This window comes from Planococcus citri, chromosome 1 (genome assembly GCF_950023065.1).
Source record: "Planococcus citri chromosome 1, ihPlaCitr1.1, whole genome shotgun sequence".
Lineage (NCBI taxonomy): Eukaryota > Metazoa > Arthropoda > Insecta > Hemiptera > Pseudococcidae > Planococcus > Planococcus citri.
The window spans coordinates 75465189-75487828 of NC_088677.1; the positions used below are offsets into that span (position 1 = coordinate 75465189).

Below are 22640 nucleotides of genomic sequence, written 5' to 3' on the forward strand. Positions count from 1 at the left end.
TGCACTGACGACCTATATACAATGCATGTGAAACGTGATTTATCATCAAGTTTTTAGTACATATGTACAAAATATCTTCAAAATTATAATAACTTAAGGTAGGTACTCGTATTAGAGCTGAATGGCTCTTACTCTTAGTCCTGTATTTTTCAACATTTTAGTAAGCACCTATAGTGTTGTATACCACGTTTTAGTATCGTGTGTAACAGTACAAGCATATTGACTCACTACTGATAAAAATTTAATCGCAGACGGGAAATATTTAAAATTGGAATAAGGCTTATCTTTTTCACGTGAGAATTTTTTCACAAAACATCCGCACGTACCCGTTGACAATGCACATTGTACGCCATTTTTCAAATAGGTACCTAGTACCTAGGTTCCTAACTGTACGAGTATATGAGCGATAATTAGTTTAAATACATATAAACCATATGGAAATTTATTATTCTTGTTTCTCTGGTCCTCGTCGCGGAGGTCTTCTGTAACAGATTATTTTGATACGGTGATAATCGAAATTCTTTTCTTAGGATTTGAAACAATATTTTACTCGGTCTTGATCTTGAACGTTATACGATAACCAGCCGTTCATAATGAATAACTATGTAGAATAACCTACCTCAATGCTGATTTTAAATGCGATGGTTCAATTAATATGCTCGAAGCGATTTCCAGAATTTTTAAAAATAGGATCACGTACCTGAACACGTGCCCCATATTGAATGATATTAGTACTCAAGAAGAGATCTTTCAGTGATTAATTCTGAATGTTTTATTGTGTTACAGAACAGAGCTGAAGATTGGGACTAAGAAACGAAGAAGACTCAAATTCTTAGAGAATGAAACTCTCTACAGTATTTGAGCTTTTATTGATATTTTTAATCATCGCATTCGCTGCTTCTAAATATATCGGTAAGTTGATCAATTTTTTTCAATAAAATTTTTTTTACAATTTTGAAATTATTAACAGCTTTTACAAAAACGTAGGATTTATTGCAATTTTGGCAAAAAACTACGATTTTTTGACAATTTTGATAAAAAACTGATATTTATTGTTTGCAATTTTGGCAGAAATTAATTTTTTGCTACAAAAAAAGCTAAGCTTCTGGAAATTTTGACCAAAAAAGGTTCATAAAAATTTGAGGGGGTAATAAAGTGCATTTTTCGATTTTTGGTGAATTTTTGGACTTCGAGCCAAAATGAGAAAAAAAGTCAAAATTTTACCAAATTTACTTGGAAAGCTGAAATTTGAGATTTACTCTATTTTCGACTTGCCAGATCAATTGAAAACGGTTTTGATCCGATTCGAGCAGTTTTGAAGGCTCCAGCATATTTTTTGAATTTGAAATTTCCGCAAAATTTTATCAAATGAAGTTGGAAATTTCAAATTCACCCTACACTATTATTTTAGCACGTTATCGAGCCCGTTGCATGTTGCTTCAAGTCATTTCGAAACTTCCAGCAACTTTTCGGAAATTTCTGGAGCCTCCGGCAGATTTTTGGGACTTGAAATGTTCACAAAATTTTACCAAAATGAAGTTAGAGATCTCAAATGTATTCTGCACTATAATCTTAACACGTTATTAAGTCTGTTTCGTGCGGTTTCAAGTCGTTTTGAAGCCTCCAGTGACCTTTCGGAAATTTCTGGAGCTCTTAGCAGATTTTCGAGACTTGAAAATGTTCATAAAATTTTGTCAAATGAAGTTGAAAATCTGTAATTTACCCTCAACACACATTTAATTACGCTATCAAGTCGATTGCAGATGGTTTCAAGTCGTTTTGGAGTCTCCAGCGACATTTCGGAAATTTCTGGAGCCTCCAGCATATTTTGAATTTCGAAACCCCAAATTTACTCTGCAATAATCTATTTTAAACACGCTATTGAGTCTGCTGCAGACGGTTTCAAGTCATTTTGAAATCTCCAGCGACTTTTTGGAAATTTCTGGAGCCTCCAGTAGATTTTTGAAACTTGAAATTTTCACCAAATTTTACCAGCTGAAGTTGGAAAACCAAAATTCACTCTGCATTTTAATTTCAACACGCTATCGAGTCAACTGCAAGTGATTTTAAGTCGTTTTGGAGCCTCCAGTGATTTTTTGAAAGTTACAGTCGTCTTAATAGAACCGTTATAAAATCTGTTCCAACGAGTCGAAGTTTTCAAAAAGTTGCTGGAGACTTCAAAATAACTTGAAACCACCCGCATTTCCAAGTGTAGTAAGGTACAGATGAAATTTTGGTTTTCCAATTTCATTTGGTAAAATTCAATGGGAATTTCAAGTTTAAAAATTCTGCTGGAGGCTCCAAAACTGCTTAAAACGGTTCAAAACCATTCCCAATGGGGTTGTGGAGTAAAATTTTTTTTCTCTCATGTGCCCCGAATTTGATTTTTTAAAAATTCGCCAAAGAACGAAAAATAAAAAACTGATTTTTTTAAGAGTTTTGCCTTTTGAATGTTTAAAATTTTAAGCAATTTTTTTTTGGAAGAATTTGCACCAAATTCATCATTATTATTTCTACATTTTAGGTATAATTTTTACTCAAAAAATTGAATTGTGCAATTTTGGGAACCCCTGAACCCCCTTTTTGGGCGATTCAAAACTACATCAACTCGAATTACCTACACCATATTGCGATTTCAAAGAAAGCTACATTTTTTTATGTTTAAAATTTTTTTTACTTGTTATGAGTGCATTTTTCCAAGTTAAAAAAGTACAATAAGATTGAAAATTTCTTTCATTGTCGTCTGGGTACCAACTGATGATCAAATAATTTCAGGCAGTTTCTTCGAGTTGTTTTGTAGATAAATTATCGAACGAAGCTGTTTCCGAGGACATTTTAACACATAATTTTGCAGCAGCTGCTGCAGCTCTGAATCTTTGTGACATGCGTTTTTTCTCTTGTTTCTTTTTCCACTGGAAAAAAATTATTTGAAAATTATTTTTTCTACAATTTTCCAACAATAGAAACCTTCTCAATCTGTTTGCTCCGGTTGAGCTAAAATTTGGCTCACTGAAAAACTCGTCACTTATTAGACTATGGGAGCCAAATTTTGTGAAATTTGTTCCCTTTACATTTTTAATTGGTTATTGAAGAAGGAATGGAGAAGGAGGTATTCAAAAATACTTACATTTTCATCTCTAGATGGTAACGAAGCTAAAAATGGTTTCATGTCTTCTTTTTGTGGATCTGCCAAAGCTAATACCGATAAACACCCATCAACTGTACCCAGCACTATAGCTCGGCCATCTTCGGTACTTTCAATAGCACTTAGTTCGGTTTGAACCCGAAAATTGGCGATCATTTCAGCATCCGAGCGTCTGAAAATTTTTTTATCGAGTATTTTTTTCAGCAACCTCCAAATTAGGAGTATTAATTTTTCGCTGAATAAATCTTGCTTACCTAAACACCCTTATGGTTTTTTTACCACTGTGATAATACAACACGTATTCGTCCGTTTTATTAAACATACAAATGACTGAAAATACACCTTCGGCAACTTTTGGAATAAATGTTCGCACTGTTGTACCTTTTTTCAGCTCGATAAGTTCCAAACCTCCGCTAAAAATGATCGAAAAAAAACATTTACACGAGACATTCACTTAAATACACTGCAAAATATCAAGAGCATGTTACCGAGTAGGGGCATAAAGTCCATATTTTCCATCTTTTGTACACATTCCACCCCATTTTGGTAACGTTTTGGATACCTTGCGACCGCGAATATCAACCAAGACAGCTTTATCGGGATCGATCATAGCGACGATATTTGGTCGATTGGGTATTGCCACTAGAAACATAACGTCCTGGGGAAAAAATAATCAAGAGATTAGGTTTCAAATAAATTAGACTTAATAATTTCTAATGTGACGTCATTCATTTTACTTTAACGTTGGAATATTTCAGAGGAACTTTCGAAACCAATTCGCCAGTTTTATTATTAAAAGTAAACATAGCCTCGCGATGGCCTTTATCAGCTGCTAGAATAGATATATTCAAATTATCGCTGGTAATTACAGCTTCCTTGAAAGCAACTCCTGGTATATTTCGGATCGAAAATTCGAAAGAATATGCGTGATTTCCAGCTGTAAATATCACAAATCGTAGATGAACACACTAAAGCGAATGTCTTTGAGACACTATTTCTTAAATTTTCATTCGTACATGGAATCACTCTCGTAATACAAGTAGCTGTAACTCGGGCTGGGTTATCGGTTCCTATCAACTGAGGTCTAGAGATGGCGAAGAATTTACTTCCATCTTCTAAAAATTCAAGTTGTACGACACCTGGTTGAGCCTCTTTATACACCACTTGTTCCGTTAGCCTATTCCAGATTAGTACATTTCCCGATTCTGAGCAAACAATGTACCTGAAGAAATGCAAAAATGAAAATACAAGTCGTACCTAGTACCTACCTGTACCTACCTATTAACTTTTTATAAAACGTATAGGTATGAAATTAAACGTACTTTCCATCTGGGGTGATTAGAGCATGGGTTACTATGGCACCTAATGGACTGTCAGCCAATTGTGATATTAATCTTCCTACTAAAATATCCCATACACCGACACAACCTCTGGTAACGGTTACTGCGATTCCAGCAGACTGTGAAATACTTGGTTAAAAATAGAAATTATTAAAAGTAACGAAATAGTCATTTTATTGTTTCATACAGTTGGTAGGTACTTATACATAAAAACTAGACAGAATTTGAATTACTGTAAAAACTGTCAAAAATGCATTAAAATGTAAAAATCGACAAAAACTGCAAAAAATCTTTGAAATATCTTCAAAACACAAGTAAAAAAACATTAAAAGTGCAAAGCATCACAAAGTGATGAAATTTTTAGATTTGGGCAATTTTCAGTGATTTTAATGCATTTTCAACAGGTTTTGCACATTACTTTAATACTCTTTCATGACAATTTCATTCTTAATATTTAGCAATTTTCGGGGATTCATTGCTTTTTAAAAAGTATTTTTGCATCAACGCTTTGGAAAACTTTCAATATTGCACGTTATCGTTTTTTTTTTTTGTTTTAAAATTTTTAGTAATCTTAATGCATTTTTGAGTGTTTTACTTCATTTTAAAAAGTTTTTGACACTTTTCCATTTTTTTTTTTCAACAGAATAATGAAAATGTGATCTCTTTTGTGCATTTTTGACAAATTTGCCAAAATTACATTAATTTGAGTGAGCAATTTTTACCTCATGATTTTGATATTTTTTGGAGGGTTTTCATCATTCAAACACATTTTCAACTATTTGTTGTGCATTTTCCGCAAGTTGTTATGAAATTTTCTACGTTTTTTTTTTTTCGTTTTTGGCAATTTTCGAGGATTTTACTGCGTTTTTGTGTGTTTTTACGTAATTTTAAGGCACTTTCAAAACTTTTTCGCGCATTTTTGGAAAAATTTTCTCAAAGTTTCATGTTTTTGGTAATTTTTACTGATTTTAATTTTTTTTGAGAGTGCTTTATAATTTCAAGTTGTTTTCAACAAATTTCTATTGTGTATTTAAGAGTGGTTTTACAGCATTCTGACGTGTTTTCAACGCCTGAATTCTTGTCAACTTTTTCCAAAACATTATTAGTTTTGGGCAATTTTTAATCAAGTATTTTAATTCATTTCTGAAAGTTTTTGCATAATTTTTACCACGTTTTCAACACTTTTTCGTGTCCTTGTGGAAAATTTGACTGAAATTTCATCACTTTCTGGCAGGGTTGGGCAGGATTTGAATCTTTTTGGATTCAAAATCTAAAAAAACCCTTAAAATCCGGAATTTCAATTTTTGTATTTTGGATTAAAATCCATTTTTTCCAAAATCTTTTATTTTAAAATAATTCTAAAATTTTCGTTGCAATAAAAACGTTTTAAAAATTTTGAATCTTTTTCTTTTTCTTTTCATGCCTTTACCTTATTTTGGATTTTAAATCCGCTCTCTGAAAGGATTTCGGATTTGGAATATGCACTTTTGACCCGGATTTTGCCCATCCCTTTTTTGTGATAATTTTTATGTGAACTGAACATTTTTTTAGTGCTCTCAATTCTCACATCATAAATTATGAAATGCTTTAAGACTGTTTCTTATTTTTTTGCAACTTTTTATCGCTTTTTGATAATTTGTTACCTGAATGCTTTTTTAATATTCTCACCTCATTTTAACATGTTTTCAACACTTCTGTATTCATGTTAACAATTTCTGATAATTTCCAATGATTTTAACAGGTAGGTACTTCGTTGGATTTTTTATATTTTTTTGATATTTTTAGAGATTTAATGTTTTTTTTTGAAGTTTTTTTTCATCCGATTCGAGCAACTGAAGAAAATTTTTCAATTTTTGGTAATTTTCTATAACTTGAATTTTTTTAGATCGTTTTTAGATTATTTTAATAAGTTTCATGAATATCTTTTCGTGCATTTTAAAGAAATTTTAACCGAACAGAAGCCTTTGAAAATGCCTGAGTCGAAGGGTAATATGTTTTTTTTCTTATTGGAAAAGTCAAAAGTGAAACAAATAACAAATCTCTTGAACAAGACTGGGATTTTTATGTTTTTACAATTTTTTTCTGTGCATTTTTTGTAGGCATATAATATTAATAATCCATATCTAAAAGCACGAATTGACTACCTTATTTTTTTCATGTTATAGGCCATTTTTTAAAAGCATATTTTACAATTTTTTTGTACAATTTGGTCCACAATTTTGTCATTTTCTTATTACAAAGTACCCTTTGAAAATCCTGAATTTGGGTACTCATTTACTGGGCGTATTTTTGTCATATTTTTAGACTTTAAGGACTCATTTTCAACACTCTTTTTTAGACATATAAAAATTCCACCTCTGCGGTTCTGCTCATGAAAGATGGATGGTTGATTAAAATTGATAACTAAGTACAGTAACTAAAGTTGATTTTTCACCTGATGGAATCGATTTGTAATTCATGTCTATCGATGGCGTGAACTTGTTCAAAAATATTATTTATATTCCACACTTTGACCGATCGATCAATCGATGACGTAATGGCCTAAATAGAAATTAATTAGAAATTATCCTTAACCAGTAGATAAACGCATAATAAATCATCAAAGCACACTCACCGAATTCCAATTTCCAATAGTTAATGGCTCCAAGGAAATAATCCTGCCAAAATGAGCATCTAGTATTTTGATTAATTCTTCATTTTGTATATTCCAAATATATAAATTCCGTCTAAAAAAAATTTCCGATTAAAACGATTTGTCAATTACACGAGGAATATTCCATTTTTGAGAATTTTTCACCTGACACCAGCTACTACGTAATCCTTATTTTGAGATAACATACAGGAATTGGACTGAGTCATTTTAGCCGAAATGTTTCGAATACCGTGAGGTAGTTTTAATATTTTCACCACGTCTTCGTTCAAAAGCCAAATCATGAAGCTGTTGGCCAAAGTTGCCAACAGAGATTCTTCATCTTTACCCAGTTTAAGTTGCAGAAGGTTATCGTTGTTGTAATATTCTGAAATCAGCACAATTGTGAAATATGTACCTAAGGTGGATTTTTTAAAGAGGAAAATCGTATTTAAGATGTACCAGGTAAGGGTAAAATTTTAGAGCGGATCCATTTTTTATTGACAGGATCACATTGGAAAAATGCTATTTTACAAGTGTTTTCCTCGATACAGCCATACATGGTTTTTCTATCTGTTGAGACTGTAAATGCGCTGCGAAGGAAATAAATTCGATTACCGATATTAGGTATATCTAATGTGGAAATTACGTTTGAAGAAATTCACCTGTATAATTCCACAGCTTCGTAATTATCATCGTCAAAGACCGATCTCATTTTCAACCTGGTATCGTCTAATGAACCTGACCAAAATAATACCCAGTAGGTATCAATCGACGTGAAATCCATGAGATGTATAGGCCAAGTAGGTGGCTCACTATTGCGGCAACTGAGATAAAAAAAAGTATATTGTGAAATAGCTTCAACAGTCAACACATACTAATAAATGAAGGTAGCGTTTTTATAGATAGGTACCTTTCTTGTAAATTGCCTCGAAAATCGAATCGACACCAGCTACCTTGTCCATACACAAAAATATATGTATTCAAGAGAAAAACTCCGACTACATTCTCATTATTTTCCAGAGAATTCGGTATCACGATGAACTCGCTGGTTAAACAATTTAATAAAACTGTCTGCAAAAATTTCCACGTTAAGTAAATTTTGAATATTCTGAAACGAAGATTACCTATGCTATAAGATGCTCACTTCGTTATAATTCGTATAAGCAGCGGCATATCTGTTATCTGGACTAAGACACAATTGTTGCATAACTCCTTCCAGTCCTGGGTTCACATCACGAGTCATATCACTCGTGGAAACGTCCCACATGATGAACTTATTGGAAATAGATACGATGTAACGATAATCTGTAGTTAGGCAGAAATCAAACACTGCGAACTGATGGCCTTCCAAGGAATACTGAAGAAAATACTTCCATGAGAAAGTACTCGAATTTAATACTCGAAGAGTTATTATTATATGAGCATTGAAATACTTTAAGAGGTCCGCCGGGAGTATGCAAACAATGGTAGAAAGGTATCAGAGCGCAGTTTTTCGGTCCTGAGGCATCACATTCCTGCAGCAAGCTTTTCACATTCGGATTTGGTCCAATTTCAGGTAGCAATCGACCTATCAGTTGTGGAGCTAACATGTCAGGAAATGTGCTGAGGATTGCTCCTCCTAATCTCAGAGCGTCGGCGACCAACATCAGTTCTCTACAAAAAGCAAAATACAGTCATTAAAATGAAGTATGCTCTTCTCGAGGAAACAAATTACGAAAAATGAATTCAAGCAAATGAGTACAGTGATGTGATCTATGAGCAATATAACATTGATTAAAATGAAAATATTGATAAATTTTTCATGCAATAAGTACCATAAGTATTGATTTTTTTTCGTCTATTGAAAATTCATTGGATTAAATCGTCACCAAGATGGGTACGAGAAGATAAGTGCGATAAAAAAATGTGACGACGTGAAAAAGTAACAAATTTTTTTGAAGATTTGTTAGGTAGGTATACCGCGATAATAGGTATTCCAAATCGAGTTGTTTGTTCGATTAGAATTGGCAATTTTGCTGCTAACAAGTTTAATACTAAACGCTGAAGTCAATTTTAGCGTTTGTTTTTTTTTAAAGATAATATCAAAGAGTGGAAAGGAAATAACGTTCTTACGACATTCTTACCGTTTCATCTGCTTAATTTGATTCCTAAATAACAACGTATAATGAATGAATAATGGAGAAAACGTAATGAAACATGTGTACACAATAATATCGATCAGACACAAAACCCAAGAAAAAAAATACCTCGTGGTGTCTCGGTCGTCAATATTGCAACAAGCGTCCTCAAAATCACTAAGGACTGCTTGTAAAGGACACGATGATAATTTAGCATGAAGCCAGCAATAGTTAAATAGCACGTTTGTATACAGATCTTGGAAACGCCTCGAACGGACAAGATGAAAAGGTAATTCGCCGAACTAAAAATTGAAAAAATAATATAGGTAAAGTATGGGCTCACAAGGGAACCTTCACTACTCGTCAACTCCCATTAAGCTGGAATTTGGCTCAGTGAAATAGCATGTCACCCAAACTCAGACCACAAAATCAAATTTGCAGATAGATTTTGTCGGACCTGCCAGGTTTAGGAGGGGAGTGGAGGGAGACTCCTTGAAAGGATATAAAGCATCGTTGGAGCAAATTGGAGCACCCAGGCCAGACGTTAGAGTAGCTTACCTTTTATCCTCCGAGCATTTCCCTTTTCCCCCTCACCACAGAACACCGGGTTCTCGACAATCAAGCCCCGTAAGGTCATTGAACTGTCTGTCTGCCCTCTCAAGATCATTAGCATGTCTGTACGACCGCTTAAAGTCATTGACCTGCCTGTCTAGCATCTTGAGGCTGTCTGCCCTCTCAAGATCATTAGCATGTCTGTACGACCGCTTAAAGTCATTGACCTGCCTGTCTAGCATCTTGAGGCCATTGAACCGCTCATCTGGTTTTATACACTCATTGACCCGTTTATGGGCCCTCTCAAGGTCATAGGCCCATCTGTCTGGCAGTCTGGCTGGCTGCCATCTTAAGGTCGTTGAATTGTCTGGCTAGCTTGTTACAGTAACTGACCCACCTTTTGTCCTCTCAAGATCATTGACCTGTCTGTACAACCGCTTAAGGTCATTGACCTGTCTGTCTGCCATCTTGAAGTCACTGGCCCATCTGTGAGCTCTCTCAAGGTCATTGACTCGTTTGTCTGGCTGGTGTCTTAAGGTCATTGAACTGCCTGTCTGGCTTTTTACCTCCTTTGGGCTGTCTGCACAGCTTCTTACGGTCATTGACCTGTCTATATGGCCTGTTATTAGGTCATTGACATGTCTGTCTGGCATCTTGAGATGATTGACCGGGCTGTCTAGCCTCTTAATGTCATTGATCTGTCGGTCTGGCATTTTATGGTTATTGACCTGTTTGTTCGGCTTGCCTTTTAAGACCATTGAACTGTCCATCTGACCATTTACAGTGTTGACCTGTCTGCATATATCCTCTTAAGGTCATTGAACTGACTATCTGACCTATTGCAGTTATTGACCTGTATGTACAGTTCATCAAGGTCATTGACCTGTCTGTCTGGCATATTTATGTAATTGACTGGGCTGTTCGGCATTTCAAGGTCATTGACCTGTTTGTCGGGCTTGTCTTTTAATGCTATTGCACTGTCTATCTGACCATTTACAGTGTTGACTGGTCTGCATATAACCGCTTAAGGTCATTGAACTGAATATCTGACCCTTTGCAGTTATTGACCTGTGTGTACGGTTCCTTAAGGTCATTGACCTGTCTGTCTGTCCTCTCAAAGTCATAGTTGTGTCTGGCTGCTTTCTTAAGGTCATTGAACTCTTGTCCTGGCCTCTTATGGTCATTCATTAACCCGTCCATCTAGACTTTAAAGCTCATTGACTTGTCTGTTTGGCCTTTCAAGGTCGTTTACCGGACTGCATGGCTTCTTTAGGTCATTGACCTGAGTGAGTGGACATTCAAGGTCACTGACCTACCTTCCTAGCTCCCAAAGTCCTCTGTCCGCCTGTTGGCTGATTTTGCAGAATAGGCAAGACTGCCATTTCACCAGCCCCTACCTAAAATTTTTTTTTAAAAATTGGGAGAGAGGGAAAGGGAGGTAAACAGCTCTATCAACGTTCTATCTTTCAACATAATTTTGACTGATTTTGACTGCATAAATATTTGAAATAAATCAGTATATAATTCAAAACAATTTTGGTTCTAATTTCAGGAAGAGTGAGACATCCTGAAGACTTCGATTTTTTTTGGAGAGAGGGAGGGAGGAGGGATTGATTTGGAGTAGAGTTGACGTGATACTAAATTTCATTTTAAAGGTATGTAAAAGGTACAAAAAAAGTGCAAATTTGTCTTTTTGTATTCTAGTAGACACCCTATAACCTCTTAACATTGACCTCCCGAATCGATTGACTCAATTTTTCAGTCAATCTGGAGCCTCCAGCAGTTGTTGGCTTTTTCCCAGCAATTTCGAATCACTGCATGAAGGCATTGTATAGGTTATCAAATTGCTGGAGAAAATCCAACTCTTGCCAAAGGTTCTAGATCAGCTGAAAAATATAGCCAATGATTCGGGAGGTCGACTTTAGTATAGTTTATGCGTACCTAAACCAAGTTTCAGATTTTCATCTCTGTTTGCTTTTTTTGTAGATGATTAATGTGTACCTTTCAATAGGCTATTCCCCCATTTTCAAGAATTCGCCAAAAGTCAAGAAATCAACTTCGGTAGCAAAAAAAGTAGTCCTGGGGTCTGAGTGACATTTTTTTTTCAGTGAGCCAAATTCCAAACTCGATTGGAGTTGACGAATTGTAAAAGTTCCTCTCTGAAGGCAAATTTTTTCCATTTTAAAGTTCATTCAACTCACCTTTCTCAAATTATAACGAGTAACCTTTCCATCTTTAGAATAAAAAACGAGCGGTTGAACAGGTACTTTTCGATCAGCTGATCCTTCCTTTTCAGTCAAATTGAATCTATGCAAAAATTTAAACAAGAAAAAACTCGTCATTTTAATTTTTACATTTGACGTTATATTCTTCGCAGATTTGCGGATTTTCAAAAAAATTACCTATGACGTTGTATTTCAGTATACTTGAACGGTTTTGGATTGCCACCACCCCAAATACCTAGAAAATAATCGGCGATTGACGAATGGAAATAAATAGCCATGTTGACATTTTTAAAATATCGTTCCTTTGCAGTATCACGAAACTGTCTGTGGTCAGATAATATCGTATAATTATTTTAAACCCCCGTTTCCAAAATGCATTTTCATTTACCTGTGATACCAATTCAAAACGCTAACACCATCGGCTTCTCTTTCTGATAAATAGTTCGGCAAGTCGTTTCTAATACGAGTCCATAACAGAGGTGGGATTCTTCTCACGGGGGGTAAATGGTATTGGTAAACGTCATCTAGGACTCGATCATCCAGCGAAATTAAATCCTCCAATTCAGTTTCAGACAATCCACTTTTTGCCGCTGTAATATAAGCTAGCGCGTGAAATACCAAAATACGTCCATGCTGAAAAAATCACACGAATGAGTTTGAAAAACAATAATTTCCTCGTCTGTATTTTCGCATATTTTGTATTGTTACCTGTTTTTCAATTCGTTCAAACAGCATCATAATAGAATCCATGACATTCGAAGCTAAATGAGTCTCTTGAGGTTTTGTGTAACTCCTCCATCGACAAATTTCAGCGAAAACTAATTTCACAAAAATTGGTAACGAACATTGCCCAATGGCATTCGCTACCAGTCTCCATTGGTAATTGGTCAAATCTCTGAATGCAGTTTTCATCCACATGCTGCCAAATAAACAATATTATAATAACAGAGATTAAATCCAGTTTGATACCTGGCTGGAAAGGTACCTACTACCTACCGAATAACCTGCATTGCAAGATCTTCCCCTAAAGCGGTAACTTCGATGAAGTTTTCAGGAGCATCGATCATTCTGCGAAGTAAATTGTAGTCTCGAGATACCTCAATATTATCTTCTTCGGCAGCACACGACACTATCAACTGCATCAAGCATAAAATACAAGTACATAAGCAAAAAAATAATAATTCACTGAAAATAAATTCACAAATTTTTATAAATTTATATCACTTGCTTTGCAATTAGATGGAAGACGAGTTGGCAACCATGAAACCTTATTAGCATCTTGAGTACCGGTTAATTGATCAACCGAATCCAAAAATACGATCAACGGTTGCTCTTTGGTAGCACTAGTCAGCAAATGTTTGAAATACGCGGTCAAGGGAACTAAATCATCAGGAATATCCTCAAAAGGAAGCATATAATTGTATGAAATCTGAAGGAAAAAAAAAATATATTAATATTGGGCAAGGTCGTTCATTTTTCATGCTTATTTCGGAAAAAATCAAGTATTTACTTGATTACAAATAGATATTAAAGCTGGAGTTAGAGCACTGCTGTCCGGCGTCGTGCCAAGAAATCGAATAATACATAATGGTTTCGCGTTTGTTAACCAATCAGAGACCGTTAAAGCTGCTGCTTTTGCGAGAAGTGATGTTTTTCCGCACCCTCCTTCACCGTACAAAACTAAAGGTTTATCACAATCGTTCATCATGTATTCTTCGATTCTTTTCAGGCTTTCTTCTCGACCATAAAATACCTAGATCGAAATAATCTCGAGGTAGAAGTTTATTTTTTCCAAGGGAAATTGAGAAAGTGCCCAAAGGTAGCCATCTTGAGTTTTTTTTTTTTTTTTGGTAAATGCAACCTGGAAAGCCATGGATCACACTTCCTGGTTTCAAAATATCTTTTTGAAAATTGAAATGATTTCGCCCAAAAGTGGTCTTTTAAAAGCATATCCGAAAGTTTTCGAGAAAATCGTCAGTTATTCTCAATGAAGGAGAAATGGGCCTCAAATTGGACACCAGATTCAGACTAGGCGATTTCAAATCAGTCGGAAATTACCTTCAAAAATGGAAAAAATAATTACTTCGGACCGCAAGAGACCGTGTTAATAAAATTGCCTAACCAGTTTGCCGTAAATATGAAGATCACTTTTTTCCAAAAAATAAACCATTGAGGTTTTTGGGACTACGAATTCATTTCCGATGCCATATTGCCACTGTGACGCTTCCTTTTATCGGAAATCGGTCATTTTTGGACTCAAAAATGATCCAAAAAAAAAGATCATTGAATTTTGCATATTTTTTAATGTTCATTTTGACGGATTTTATAGCATTAATTTTTAAAAATTCACCAAAAATCGAGAAATTCACTTTAGCTTCTGAAATTTTTGTGAACTTTTTTTGGTCAAAATTTCCTAAAAGTTTCGCTTTTTCTGCTGCAAAAACTTTCGTTTCTGTCAAAATGGCAAAATCAGTTTTTTTTTTCGGAATGATCAAAAAACCTTACTTTTTTGCCAAAGTTGCAAAAAATCCTACGTTTTTGTAAAAGTTGTTAAAAATGTCAACATTTCAGAAAATAATTTTTTTCCAGACAAAAATCTGATGTTTGTGCAGAATTATTAAAATTTTTAGGTAGGTATAAAAATTACTGTAGCTTCTCAAATTTTTGTGAACTTTTTTTGGTGAAAATTTCCTAAAAGTTTCGCTTTTTTTGCTGCAAAAACTTTTGTTTCTGCCAAAATGGCAAAATCAGTTTTTTTTTTCGGAATGATCAAAAAATCTTGGGTACTTTTTTGCCAAAGTTGCAAAAAATCCTACGTTTTTGTAGAAATGGTTAAAAATGTCAACATTTTTGAAAATAATTTTTTCCAGTCAAAAATCTGATGTTTGTGCAGAATTATTAAGATTTTTAGGTTGGTATAAAAATTACTGGAAAAAACCTTACCTTTTTTGCCAAAATATAGAGAAAAATTCTAGTGCAATTTTTAATCAAAATTAAAAAAAAAACCTAGGTATGTTTTTCAAAATTTTAAATTTCCAAAAAGTTTTTTTTTGTCAAAATTGCACGCAATTTAAATAGTATTATTTTTCACCAGAATTACAAAAAAACAGCTTTTCGATCGAATTTCCACATAGCCTTGTTTTTTATTCGCCAAAAAATCTGCTTCTTGTTTCTAAAATTGCAAAAAAAAACACAGTTTTTCATCCAAATTCTCAACATTTTTACTTTTTTAAAATCAAAATAATTATTTTGAAAAATTTGACTGTGTCGAAGATATTGTGAGATGATTGCTTTGAAATCGAAAATTTCGATTTTTTTTGGTCACAATTTTCAGAAAATTTTACTTCTTGTCCCAAAAAGTGGAATTTTTTGTTCAAAATTCCCAAAAGCAGGTAATCAGTTTTTATTTAAAAAAGAATGTTGGTTTTTTCCAAAGTTGCTAAAAAACTTGATTTTTGGTAAGAATTGTAAAAAGAAATATTTTTGTCAAAATTGCAAAAAATGCCTGCTTTTTTGTCAAAATTGCAGAAAACTGATTTTTTTGGTCAATATTTTCATAGGAAGTGATTTTTGCCCTTTTTTTGGCTTTCAAAAAAATTTACCAGGAAATCTTGCTCCTTTTGTCACAAAAAATTTGCCTTTTATGTTAAAATTGCTAAAAGTATGTAAGTAGGTAATCAGTTTTTGCTGAAAAATCCCTACTTTTTTCTTCAAAATTGTAGTAAATCTTACTTTTTTGTAAAAATTGTAAAAGAAATCATTTCTATCAAAATTGCAAAAAATACCGGTTTTTTTGTCAAAATTACCAAAAAGTCTTAATTTTCTGTCAAAATTGTAAAAACACCGTTTTTGGTCAAAATTCTTAAAAAGTGGTTTTTTTGTCTGTTGCAAAAAAATCAAATTTCACTCTTTTTGTAAAAACTGTAAAAATTGCCAAAAGAGTCGATTTTTTCATAAAAATTGCAAGTCATATTTTATTTGACAGAACTGCACATGAAATCTTTTAAAAATCAAATTGGTGTCAAATACCCCCCCCCCAAGAGATCAAGTTTTCATACTCGTAAAAATAGGTAGATATGACATGACACCTGCCAGTAAATCTTACTCAAGTACTTTTTCGTTAAAATTGTATTTAAAAAAAACTCATTTTGGTCAAAATTGGCAAAAAAACTTCTTTTTTAAAAAAATAAAAATTGCCAAAAGGTTTTGCCTTTTTCCTTAGATCCACCACTGACACCTTTTTATAAAATGATTTCAGACCAACTAGCTAGAATGGCCCCCTTGCCAAAATCCTTGCTTGACTTTTCAGGGTAGATGGTCACATTTGAGCACTTTATACCTTACAGAACTAAATAAGTTTATCATCTACCCGAACTGAATTATTGCAAGCGTGCAAATGTTGCAAAATTTCTGTCACTATTTGACCTTGAGCACTGCTGTCCTCTTTGCGCATAGCTCGATCGACTAATTTGGTAATATTTTTATAAAAATGAGTAATGAAGTGCTGTAAATATTCTCCATGTGTATCTGGGTCTAAACCTTCTCGTCCAATCCATTCCACAGTGTACCTTTATCAATAGAAAAATCCCATAGAAATAAATATCGAAAAAAAAACAACAAAATGGAGGTTATCAGACATTTTTTTTACCGACCTTTGATAATTAGTTGTCTCAATCTTAGCGGTCAGTCTTTCATCTCTTAAGTTAGCAAGTAATTTGGAAGCTTCGGCGTCTATATTTCTATTTATAATATCCAAAAATAGTGATGCTTTTTTGACATTTTGCAAATTAATGTTATTAATGTAACGAACATATGCTAAGCAGTGATTTTTCGTATTTTTTACATTCAAAATTCCATTTATCACTTCTCGTTCGGTAACTGAAACAGAAATTTTAAATTTTTTATCCTCGTAGAATAAAATGCGTATTTTTAAAATCCATTTTGAAGGCATACCTGACATGAAATAATTATGCATAATATCTTTATCGATGGATCCAATATTGGCTAAATTCAAAGCAGCCTTCCTCAACAGTTTTTGCATTTTAGCCAAAGTATCCCACCAGACTGCCTGATCGTGTTGTTGAAGCTTAGGAACTCTCTGAAAAAAATATATCGCAGAGTCAATTTTATTATTATGGAGGAAATTCACTCGACTAAATTATTTCTCGCTGACCTTACTTTATTATTAAAATTGACTAAAATAGAAGAAATGGGCTGCAAAACGGATACAGGTGGGACAGCGTTGGTATCTTTTCGATACCATGTATCCAATAAAATCACATCTATCCCATTTTCAGCCAAGTTATCGCGAAGCATTTGTAATTCCGAAGAAATGATATAAGTAGGTATGGGCCTATAACCGTACTTCTGACCTAAAAAAACCTATATAAAATCAGCCAAAAAAAACACATCGAGAAATAAATTGAGGCAATTTACGATACAATATACAATAGTTTGTAGGTAAGTAAAAAATACCAACAACGAAATTCGGCCCCATCGATAACCGTTGACAATTTTCTATTTCTTTCATACACAATTCGGTAGTCATGTGATCATCAGTAGCTTCATCTCTCACACCCCATCGCATGTCTACAACCTAAAATCAAACACCAAAATAGAAATTTGAATACAAATCGTATAGTACGAAAACTATGTAATCGCAAAAACAATCGGCGATTTAGAATAATCGTTTGCGAAATGACATAAAATTTCATGGTTAAAAGGTGAATACAAAGACAGACCTTTGGAGATATCACGACGTGGTACTGCAACACATGCAATAAGAGTTGGGTGAAATATTTCATCAATAATGTAAACATGAAGACGAATACGTTTACCAGATTTTCATTTTGCTCTTATTTGAGCTAGAATGCTGATTTTTTTTAAAAACTGGAAGCTCTCGACGTAGCAAAGGTGCAATTTTGATTTCAAGGATCTCAAATGGGGGGGGGGAGTCAAAAAAATCAACATTGAAAATTTTTGGAAAAGTATTATATTTGTTCTAAACGTTGCATTTTAACATCAAAATCATAATTTGAATCAATTTGGTAGATATGCCTCTAAAAGGCAAATTTTTAAAATTTTTGAACCTCTCCTTCCTCTCAAAATTTTGAAAAAACTGAAATGTGACCACAACATATTTTAGTAAATGGTATCCTTTGTATCTCATAAAATTTTGAACCATATTTGGCTCTCATTAGGAAGGAAGAACTCGATAAAAACTAAGATTTCCACCCCCCCCCATTTTGACTGAAAATGAACCGTTGTAGAATTATTCAAAAGTGATCCTGCAATCGATCAAAATGGGTTAAAATTTTGTGAGAAATTCAAATATTTAAAAGAAACCAATGTTTTTCAAATTTGAAGTTGAAATTTTTCAAAAGGGCCAAAAACAATCTGAAATTTTATTTGTTGTGGTAGGTCATAAGGGACCTCTTAGACCTCTAATAAAATACCGAAAATCATGACTCAATTTCGGGCTGAAAATTTTCCAAAAGAGCTCAGAAAAAGTTTTTTGGGAATTTTGTATTTTCTGCTGAAATTTAATGAATTCTAAAAATCATGACCCCCCCCCCCCATTTTGGGTCTTAAAATTTTTCAAGCATGCTCAAGAAACATTTTGATAAGTCCTCCCATCGCATTTCCTCGCGAAAATCCTCAGAATGATGGCACAAGTTTGGAGTTATTATTCTTTAAAAAGTTCCCAAAAAAATTTCCAAAGAAAGTTTTGAATTTCTGTTGAAATTTCAATCCATTTTGATAATGTTGCATGAACCCTTCTTCAAAAAATTTCAGAATCATTGACGCAATTTTAAGCTAAGTATAGAAATTCTTCTCGAAAAGCTCAATAAGCATTTTGGTTGAAATATTTGGCTTCCTTGTGAAATTTTACACTATTTTGATGTGTTGCATGACACCTTTTTCAAAAATTTCAAAAGTCAGACCCAATTTTGTGCTTTGAAATTTCTCAAAAATTGTCAAAAATCGTTTTAGTGAAATATTTGAAATCCCTGTGAAATTTCAACTTATTTTATTTTGATAGGTTCTATCAACACTTTTTCAAAAATTTCAAAAATCATGACCCAATTGTGGGTTTTAAAATGGTTTTAAAATTGCCAAAAAAACACATTTTATTGGAATATTTGAAATCCTTGAAAATTTTGAAAACGTTTTGATAAATTCCATAACACTTTGTCAAAGATCTCGAATTTCGCGCAAAATTTTATCCCATTTCGAAAGGATGTAACTTGCATGACAATTTTTTGAATAAATTTGTAAATCATATGACTTAATTTTTGTGTTAAAAATTTTTCAAAAATTCTCAAAAAACATTTTGTTGAAATATTTGAATTTTTTGCTCAAATTTAACCTATTTATGTAGATAGGTAGGTAATCAAGTTACTTATTTACATCTTTTTAAAAAATCTCAAAAAACATGATCCAATTTTTTGTCTCAAAATTCTTCAAAAATATTCAGAAACGTGTTCGTCAGAAAGATTCAAATTCTCAAAACTTTACTCCACCGAAACTTTATCAACAAGGTATTAATATTTATCAGCTTTAAATTTATTAACGTAACAATTCTGACACGCGAAGGTATAAAATTTATAGCGGTGATTGAGGATGAATGGTGAATAAAAGCACTATATTTATGAATTTTACGAGAAAGTGGTACCATTTACATAAAACATATCCGTGTTTGTTATTTTGTCATAAAAATAAACGCCTCGATTTTTACAGCATTTGATAAACATAAAAAAAAAACAGAAAAGAATGATATGATTTTGAATTTTTGAAAATTTAAGAATTGCAAATTTTTATCTACTCGAAATACCACAAATTGATCACTGAGGTATTTTAGTTCACCTACCTGAAATTCCAAACCGTGTTTTTCTCTGCAGAAATCTTTCAGCTTTGGATAACATTGAGCCATCAAAGTATTTCTTTCCATCGTAGTATCTTGAAAGAAAATAATATGTAGAAGTAATCAAAATCACTCTACTTACTTTGTAAAATTTTAAAAAAAAATTATCATTTTGGACTACCAACCTGTAAATGTCGAACTAGTGAAAATTCGAACTATCTTCGAACTGACTGGAGGTAAATTTTCCAGAGATCCGGCAAATATAGAATCGACTACTCGATCGTCCATGATTTCAAACCTTAAGTCACTGTAATGTGATGAAAATATTCTAATAAGACGTATCCGCACACAATTGTCTCAGAACCACATTTTGGAGCGAAGAAGCTTCATTCGCTCAGTTAGAAACTTTCTCAAGGACTGAAATAAATTCACGTTAAAACTTGCAATTCGAAATGTGTTTTAAAGCACGCACGTCAAGTAAGGGTAAAAGGCATGCAATGCTGTGTAATGTGTGTTTACGATTACGAAGAACATTCATTATTCGATCGGTTGTCAAGCTCAGTTGGCGTTTGTTATTCATTATTGTTTATGCTCACCTGAAAAAGTCGTTTACGCCTTTCGAAATGTGCGAGTAACAGAAACAGTAACGTCAAATAACGTGAAAAATTGTAATTTTTTTACCACTGGGACAATTTATAATTTTATCAGCTTATTTTTAATCGATCCAGGGAGTCAACTTGAGCGATAGAACATTATAAGATTTGTTGCAGAAATCCATATGATTTTGGATTTTGTTTAAAATTTGAGTTTTCTAATTACTCTCGTTTTCAACTCGTCACCTGGCAATCAGAAATTGGTTAAATTTCGACATTATCTCAAAAATTTTGATCAAAATTTTTTCTGGGTATTTTTGAATAATTATGACATCAAGTTTGGATCATGGTTTTTGGGATTCTTGGAGAAGATGCCATGCAACTTATCAAAATAAGTCGAAATTTCAGAGGAAAATAAAAAAAAAAATTCAACACCAATTTGGTAGTTTTTTTGAAATTACAAAGCAGGTATCTACCTCTAAATTATTTTTGTAATTTTTAACCCTCAACTACGTATTTCAGTCCATATAAAAAAAACTATTTTTCAATTTTTCGTTCAAAAAGTTAGGTAATGTATAGTCCGGCATATGACAATAGGAGTAATTGCACCCCCCCGCCGATCCTCCGGGACAACATTTTTCTTAAAGGGGACATCCTTAGGAACATTTTAATGCAAAGTTGCCAAAAAAAAAGTTGGCCTTACTTACAAAATGGCGGCCATTTTGATTGACAGGTCAGCCGAAATCGCAGATTTTGCGTTTTAACATAGGACTTGCACAAACTTTTTCAAACTTTACAAAGGTAGATCGAAAGATCATGCAAAAATTTATCACCTGTCCAAATTTCAAGTGCTAAAGTGCGTTTTTCGATTTTTGGTGAACTTTTGAAAATCGAATTTAGGCCAAAAATGAGGGAAAAAATCAAAATTTTACCAAATTGACCAAGAAAGCTGAAATTTGGGATATACCCTATTTTCAACATGCCAAATCGATTGGAAATGGTTTCAACCCGTTTTGAGCAGTTCTAGAGCCTCCAGCAGATTTTTGAAACTCGAAATTCCCACAAAATTCCATCAAATTGGAGTTGTAAAGCTAAAATTCATTCTAAAAACTAGTTTCAATACGCTACGAAGTACTGCAGGTGAATTTCAAGTTGTTTTGGAGCCTCCAGCGACTTTTTGAAAATTCCTGAAGCCTCTAGCAGATTTTTGAAACTTTAAATTTTCACAAAATTTCATCAAATGGAGATGGAAAGCTGAAATTTACTCCACACTTCAATTTTAACACCCTCTGAAGACGATTTCAGGCGGGTTCAAGTCATTTTAGGGCCTCCAGCAACTTTTTTGAAAATTACTGGAGCCTCCAGTAGATTTTTGAAACTTGAAATTTCCCCAACATTAATTTATCAAATGGAGTTTGCAAGCTGAAATTCACTTCGCAGACTACATGGTGGTTTCAAATGGTTTTGAAGCTTCCAGCTACTTTTAGGAAATTTCAATTTTCCAAAAAAATGTCATACAACCTTTCAAAAAGTTGCTGGAGGCTCCAAAAAGACTTGAAATTCACCAGCAGTCAACTTCGTAGCGTATTGAAATTAGTGCGCAGAATACATTTCGACTCTCCATCTTGGTTTGATAACATTTTGGGGAAATTTCAAGTTTCAAAAATCTACTGGAGGCTCCAGTAATTTTCAAAAAAGTCGTTGAAGGCTCTAAAATGACTTGAAATCCACCAGAAGTCGTTTTCAGAGGGTGTTAAAATTGGAGTGTAGAGTAAATGTCAGCTTTTCATCTCTATTTGATGAAATTTTGTGAAAATTTAAAGTTTCAAAAATCTGCTAGAGGCTTCAGGAATTTTCAAAAAGTCGCTGGAGGCTCCAAAACAACTTGAAATTCACCTGCAGTACTTCGTAGCGTATTGAAACTAGTTTTTAGAATGAATTTTAGCTTTACAACTCCAATTTGATGGAATTTTGTGGGAATTTCGAGTTTCAAAAATCTGCTGGAGGCTCCAGAACTGCTCAAAACGGGTTGAAACCATTTCCAATCGATTTGGCATGTTGAAAATAGGGTATATCCCAAATTTCAGCTTTCTTGGTCAATTTGGTAAAATTTTGATTTTTTCCCTCATTTTTGGCCTAAATTCGATTTTCAAAAGTTCACCAAAAATCGAA

General features: G+C 33.5%; 2 protein-coding genes across 3 annotated transcripts in view; one reads left to right on the top strand and one right to left on the bottom strand.

Annotated features, from left to right (window-relative positions):
- Positions 1–22640, top strand: part of LOC135832991 (dentin sialophosphoprotein-like) — a 53218-nt gene that overhangs the window by 14535 nt on the left and 16043 nt on the right. Inside the window, exon 2 of the mRNA XM_065346568.1 lies at positions 787–912. Coding sequence (XP_065202640.1) covers positions 840–912 — 73 coding nt within the window. The 5' untranslated portion in view covers positions 787–839. The remainder of the gene's footprint in view (positions 1–786; positions 913–22640) is intronic.
- Positions 2657–21131, bottom strand: LOC135832975 (NACHT and WD repeat domain-containing protein 2). 2 transcript variants are annotated; one of them, XM_065346549.1, is made up of 31 exons: positions 20061–21131; positions 19882–19970; positions 17491–17607; positions 17190–17393; positions 16965–17109; positions 16664–16889; positions 16381–16579; positions 13522–13764; positions 13240–13440; positions 13008–13147; positions 12720–12930; positions 12400–12644; positions 12189–12335; positions 11988–12093; positions 9364–9536; positions 9241–9264; positions 8551–8770; positions 8262–8474; positions 8028–8188; positions 7780–7941; positions 7577–7707; positions 7283–7502; positions 7100–7211; positions 6920–7026; positions 4468–4614; positions 4162–4367; positions 3883–4082; positions 3634–3803; positions 3400–3558; positions 3128–3317; positions 2657–2912 (listed from the first exon to the last, which is right to left on the bottom strand). In XM_065346549.1, the coding sequence occupies exons 1-31, from the start codon at positions 20161–20163 to the stop codon at positions 2772–2774; spliced, it is 5112 nt and encodes a 1703-aa protein (XP_065202621.1). In that variant the 5' UTR covers positions 20164–21131; the 3' UTR covers positions 2657–2771. The 2 variants fall into 2 exon arrangements, with proteins under 2 accessions (XP_065202621.1, XP_065202628.1); XM_065346556.1 differs by lacking the exon at positions 9241–9264.

Excerpts from the sequence above, each read along its gene's own strand:
- LOC135832975 (XM_065346549.1), bottom strand. The coding sequence starts at position 20,163 with ATGGACGATCGAGTAGTCGATTCTATATTTGCCGGATCTCTGGAAAAT. Across the intron at positions 17,608-19,881 it reads AACACGGTTTGGAATTTCAG|GTTGTAGACATGCGATGGGG; the intron begins GTAGGTGAACTA and ends GTTTGATTTTAG. Across the intron at positions 4,615-6,919 it reads TTACAAATCGATTCCATCAG|TATTTCACAGTCTGCTGGAA; the intron begins GTGAAAAATCAA and ends TTTTTAACCAAG.